The 5,979-nt window shown below is 46.8% G+C and overlaps 1 protein-coding gene across 1 annotated transcript; it reads right to left on the reverse strand.

Annotated features, from left to right (window-relative positions):
* LOC101102084 (protein FAM187B) lies at nucleotides 1-1,139 on the reverse strand. The gene has a single exon (XM_015099991.4). The coding sequence runs from the start codon at nucleotides 1,126-1,128 to the stop codon at nucleotides 412-414; it is 717 nt and encodes a 238-aa protein (XP_014955477.4). The 5' UTR covers nucleotides 1,129-1,139; the 3' UTR covers nucleotides 1-411.
* Between the last annotated feature and the right edge of the window lie 4,840 nt (nucleotides 1,140-5,979).

Genomic DNA, 5,979 nt, shown 5'->3' on the forward strand with positions numbered 1-5,979 from the left:
ATTGGTGCCAGGATGGAGAGATACATTGTATCAGTCAGAGTCTAGTGAGGAGATAGAAATCACAGTAAAGTCTATGTTGGCATGAGCATGGGCCAGAATGGCTTGGTTTCTAGGTTTTGTATTTGGTCTACCCATGAATAACAGGTGCCTACGAGGGCAGGGATTAGGTCTTTGTTGGTCTCCAACATCACCTGCGTAGGATGTTGCTCAGAAGCCACAGTTGGGGATTCTTGCTGAATGAACATCTGAACAAGCCAGTAAAGAGATTCCTTCCTGCACAGATTGACCTTGAAGGCTTATGGGCTGGAAGACAGACCCTGCTTTTCTATTGGAATGTAACCCCTGGCCCAGATGAACACAGGAAACAAAGTCTGGGTGAGGCTCAAAGGCAGGGCTAATGCCTGGGTCCAGTCACCTGTAGATGGAGGCCAAGGGGCAGGTGAGCTGTACGTTGTTGGTTGACTGGCCCAACTTGGAAATGTCAGAGGTGAAGAAGGGCTGGATGAGCTCCTCGCTCTCGTTGCAAGGTACAAGGCAGGCTTCCACCTGCATCTCAGGCCTCAAGCGGCTGGACCACACCTTTTCATCTCCCAGATAGAGCCAGCAGGGCATTGGGTTTTCCAGGGACTCTTGGATGTAGCAGTACCCCAGGCGTTTGCGTTCACCTGGCACCCCACAGCGGTTACAGTCCTGCCAGGGCTCCCAGTGGGTGAAGACCATCTCCTCTCTACCCAGACTCAGGCTCTGATTCTGCAGAGGGTTTTGGCCTAGTCCTTTGTGGGTAATATGTAGCATGGTGACATCTTGGAAGTCTATCTCATATTCTACCACAAGGGCTGTGTTATTGTCCTCACAGCGATAGAGGCCTGTCTGGGAGGGCTGAGGTTTGTTCAGTTGGAGGCTGCCCCCAGGCAGTTTCTTTATGTTAGGCAGTGAGGAGACCAAAAACGGATCTTCCCCCTGAAAGGAAGAAAAGTACCAGTATGCCTGGAGATGGTCACACTGCAGGACAACATCATTGCTCGAGAGCAGGGCCTGCTGGCAGAGACCCTTATAGGCACAGGTGACTAATAACTGGGCACAGGAAGCAGGGAGAAAAAGGCTAAGCAGCCACAAGCTGGTCAGCATGGCTATATACAGACTACAGAAGGAAGCTGGGAACCACGGGGGCATTGTGAAGTCACCCACAGAACACGGGCATCATCCCTGGGTAGTGGAATGGACCCTGAGCCACTGCACTTCCAGGACTCCAATTCAGTTCACATCATCAAGTAATACCTTAGAGTCAAAAACTCAAATGGCCACAAGAGCTGGGCAGGAAACATGAGCGAACCTATGTCAGAACAAGTGAACTAAAAAGTCAAATTATTTATCCTTCACCTACTCACTCAATAGACAATGATGGAATGGGTCAAAAGGCATAACTGAGAAGTCACTGGTTTCCTATTTTGTAAATTGGGAGGTTTCCTTAATTAGCACCAAGTCAGTTCCTTGAGGGGCTTCCCTGATGGCTCAGCAGTAAAGAATCCACCTGAAATGCAGGAGATGGGGGTTTGATCCCTGGGTGGAGAAGATCCCCTGAAGGAGGATATGGCAACCCACTCCAGTATTGTTGCCTGAAGAATCCCATGGACAGAGGAGCCTGGTGGGCTACAGTCCAAGGGGTTGCAAACAGCTGGACACGACTGAGCAACTGAGCATGCACCCACAGCTCCTTGAGGGAGGGGAACTTCCCAAATCTTTGTTCACTGTGGCTTATGTCTTCACTCTCCAGGAGTTATCCCCTTTCCATCATCCTCCTCAGGTACATCTCAAGTGGCACTGGAAGACTTGCCCTCCTTGGCACATGAGTTGCTCAGCCTATTTTCTGCGTCCCAAAGGCTGGGACCTAAGGATTCTTATAAGCCTCCAGTCAACTCCATGTGTTCTGTTCAAGATGTTCCTCCTCTCTCTCTCACTGCCTGTACCCTAGACTCTATCAGTCATTCAGCGAAAGCCAGATTCTAATCCATCTGGTCTACCTCAGACTATCCTACATGTTTCCTGGGTGTACCTTAATTTATTTACAGATATTAACAATGGTTGAAAGTGAAAAGTGAAAGTGAAAGTTGCTCAATTGTGTCCGACTCTTTGCGACCCCATGGACTATACAGTCCATGGAATTCTCCAGGCCAGAATACTGGAGTGGGTAGCCTTTCCCTTCTCCAGGGGATCTTCCCAACCTAGGGACCGAACCCAGGTCTCCCACATTGCAGGTGGATTCTTTACCAGCTGAGCCACAAGGGAAGCCCAAGAATACTGGAGTGGGTAGCTTATCCCTTCTCCAGGGGATCTTCCTGACCCAGGAATCAAACCAGGGCCTTCTGCATTCCAGGCGGATTCTCTACCAACTGAGCTATGAGTGAAGCCCAACACAACACTGGTTAATAATGATTTAATTGGTACCAATCCTTGATTTTATCTTTGACAAAAGCCAGGTTCTAACTGGACTTTGCCTCTCAAAGGTCTTCCCAATATGGGGCCAACTTTGGCCAACATTCACTCCTAGTGTCCTGCATTTCAACTGCTTCCCCTAAAGCTGCATGAATCAGTAAGTACGTTATCTGCTTCTCAAAGTATCTCTCCATCCTTCTGGTTTCAAATAAGCTTTCTTGTTCCCTTTGCTTAGTATCTAAGCCAATGATATGTGTTTTTATTTTTTATTACATCAGCACCCCACTCTTGATTCTAATTTCTGTTATCACTCCAGATAGGCTATTTGCTATTATAATAAACTTCACCGAAATCTCAATGACTTACAATCACACAAATTTAATTCTCGCTCGTGCTCCATGTCCCTTGTGAGTTGACATTATAATCACTCAGGCACACAGGATTATTGAGCAACAGCCATCATAAACATTTCCAGTTTTATGCCAGAGGAGGAAGAAAGATAGCTCAGTACTATTTCATATCCATAGTTAAATGCTCTAGCCTTCAGTGACACATGTCTTTCGCTCACAGACCATTGGCCAGAAATGATTACATGGCACCAGCATTTCCCAACACAGGAAATGAAATTCTGCTATGTCCAGGAAACATTTAGTAAATGGCCATCAGCAATATCTACTACGAGGAGTGTACTTTTATGTGCTATGCTGTGCTAAGTTGCTTCAGTCATGTCTGACTCTTTGTGACCCTAGGGACGGTAGCCTGCCAGGCTCCTCTGTCCATGGGATTCTCCAGGCAAGAATACTGGAGTGGGTTACCAATCATAAAGTTAACGTTGTTGTTGTTGTTCAGTCATTAAATCGTGTCCAGCTCTTTGTGACCCCATGAATTGCAGCATACCAGGCATCCTTGTTCTTCACTATCTCCTGGAGTTTGTTCAAACTCATGTCCATTGAGTTGGTGATGCTATCCAACCATGTCATCCTCTGTCATCCCCATCTCCTCCTGCCCTCAATCTTTCCCAGCATCAAGGTCTTTTCCAATGAGTCGGCTTTTTGCATCAGGTGGCCAAACTATTGGAGCTTCAGCATCAGTCCTTCCAATGAACATTCAGGGTTGATTTCTTTAGGATTAACTGGTTGGATCTCCTTGCAGTCCAAGGGACTCTCAAGAGTCTTCTCCAACACCACAGTTCAAAAGTGTCAATTCTTCAGCACTCAGCTTTCTTTATAGTCCAACTCTCACATCCATACATGACTACTGGAAAAACCCTAGCTTGGACTAGATGGACTTTTGTTGGCAAAATGATGTATCCACTTTCTAATAGGCTGTCTAGGTTTGTCATAGCTTTCCTTCCAAGGAGAAAGAGTCTTTTCATCTCATAAAGTTAATGCCATTCCCCAAATCCTCCTGATCTCTCCTTAAGTTCTGTTGGCTAGAATCAGGTCCCATGTGCAAATCCAAATCTGTCCCCGAAAGGAAAGAAAATTTCTATGATTGGCTTAAGACCATGAGAATTTGTTCTCCAGGACTGGCAAAGTGTAACCTTTAGAATTTTCCATCACAAACTGTGCTTGTTATAAAGTGTTCAAGAGATTATTGATGTCAAATTCTTGGAACAGCGAGGTTTGGATTACTTAGATGGTGGTTAATTAGTGGGAGTGTGGCCAAGTGGTTTCAATCCCAGGCTCTGGAATCAGCTTTTCATTTCTTGATTCATCTTTTATTAGAAAAATCCATGCTCAGCAACTTCACCTTCTTGTGCCTGGCATATCCATTTATTCCATAAATAAGTATTGCTTACTCATCTTGCACCAGGCACTAAGGATTCAGGCTGAGTCCCTGGCCTCTTGGAGCTTACATTCTGGTGAAGAAGGTATTAACTGGGATAAGTACAGATATGTTGTGTAACAGAAGAATTCTGGGATCTCAGTAGCTTAACACTTTTTTTTTTTTTTTTTTTGCTCATCCTATATGTCCAGTGTGGGTTGGTGGAGAATTCTACTCCACACAGTTGCTTCTAATACCATGGCCAATGGAAGCTGCACCATCTGTAGCATCACTAGCTGCTACGGAATGAGAAGAGAGGAAAGTGAGTTACACACTGGCACCTAAACACTGACCTAGGAGGGATCTACATTACTTCTGTCTGCAGGCCATTAAGAATGAATCCCAAAGCTCCACCTAACTGTAGAGGGGCTGAGAAATGTAGGGGACCATGCGGAATATTTGCTGAGCTATATTATCTTTACCTTGGGGAAAAATAGATGGTAACAAGCAAATGACTAATACAACATCAGGTCATGGTAGGTGCTTTGAAGGAAAACAAAGTAAGGAGAAAGACAGAGAGAGAGTTTCATGAGTGGAGTCGTGTCCTCCCCAGTTCGTATTTGGAATCCCTAACCCCAATACCTTAGAACGTGTCTTATTTGGAGATAGAACCTTTAAAGAGGTAGTTAGGTTTATTTACTTAGCAAGAATTTATTTATTGATTGGCTGTGCGGGGTCTTGGTTGCTGCACGCTGGCTTTCTCTAGTGGCGGTAAGCGGGTCCTCCTCTCCGGTTGCGGTGCATGGGCTTCCCATTATGGCGGCTTCTCTTGTTCAGAGCACAGACACTAGGGTGCCCTGGTTTCAGTACCTGCAAAGCATGGGCTTAGTAGCTGTGGTTCAAGGGCTCCAGAGTACAGCCTCAGTAGTGATGGTACACGGGCGGGCTTAGTTGTCCTGGGGCATGTGGAAGGAATCTTCCCAGACCAGAAATCAAACCCGTGTTCCCTGCACTGGCAGGTGGATTCTTAACCACTGGACCACCAGGGATGTCCCAAGGGATTTGATTTCACCAGGGAAGTCCAAGGTAATTAGGTTTAAATGCGGTTGTTAGGGCGGGCCTTAATCTAATATGAGTGGTATCATTTTAAGAAGGTGGCTTCCCCGGTGGTGCTAGTGGGAAAGAACTTCCCTGCCGAGGCAGGAGAGGAAAGAGATGCAGGTTCAATCCCTGAGTCTGGAAGATCCGCTGGAGGAGGGCATGGCAATCCACTCCAGTATTCTTGCCTGGAGAATCCTAAAGACAGAGGAGCCTAGCGGGCAACAGTCCATACGGTCGCAAAGAGTTGGACAGGACTGAGGCAGCTTAGTATGCACGCACACACGCACATCTTATAAGAAGAGAAGATTAAGACACAAACAGCACCGATGGAAGGAGGACCATGCGAGGACAGAGTAAGAAAGAGGCGAGGACAGAGTGAGAAAGACGGCGCTGGAGTGGCAAGCGGAGGCTGTGCAGCGCTGGAGTGGCGAGCGGTGGCTGTGCAGCCCTGGAGCGGCAAGGGGCCGAGAGGAGACACCCCGCGCCCAAGATCAGAGAAACCTAGTAAGGCGGTAGGTACTGCGAAAGGGCATCAGAGGGCAGACAGACAGAAACCACAATCACAGAAGACTGACCAATCTAATCACATTTGCCACAGCCTTGTCTAACTGAATGAAACTATAAGTCATGCCATATAAGGCCACCCAAGATGGATGGGTCATGGTGGAGAGTTCTGAC

This window comes from Ovis aries, chromosome 14, assembly GCF_016772045.2.
Source record: "Ovis aries strain OAR_USU_Benz2616 breed Rambouillet chromosome 14, ARS-UI_Ramb_v3.0, whole genome shotgun sequence".
In the NCBI taxonomy this organism is placed as follows: Eukaryota; Metazoa; Chordata; class Mammalia; order Artiodactyla; family Bovidae; genus Ovis; species Ovis aries.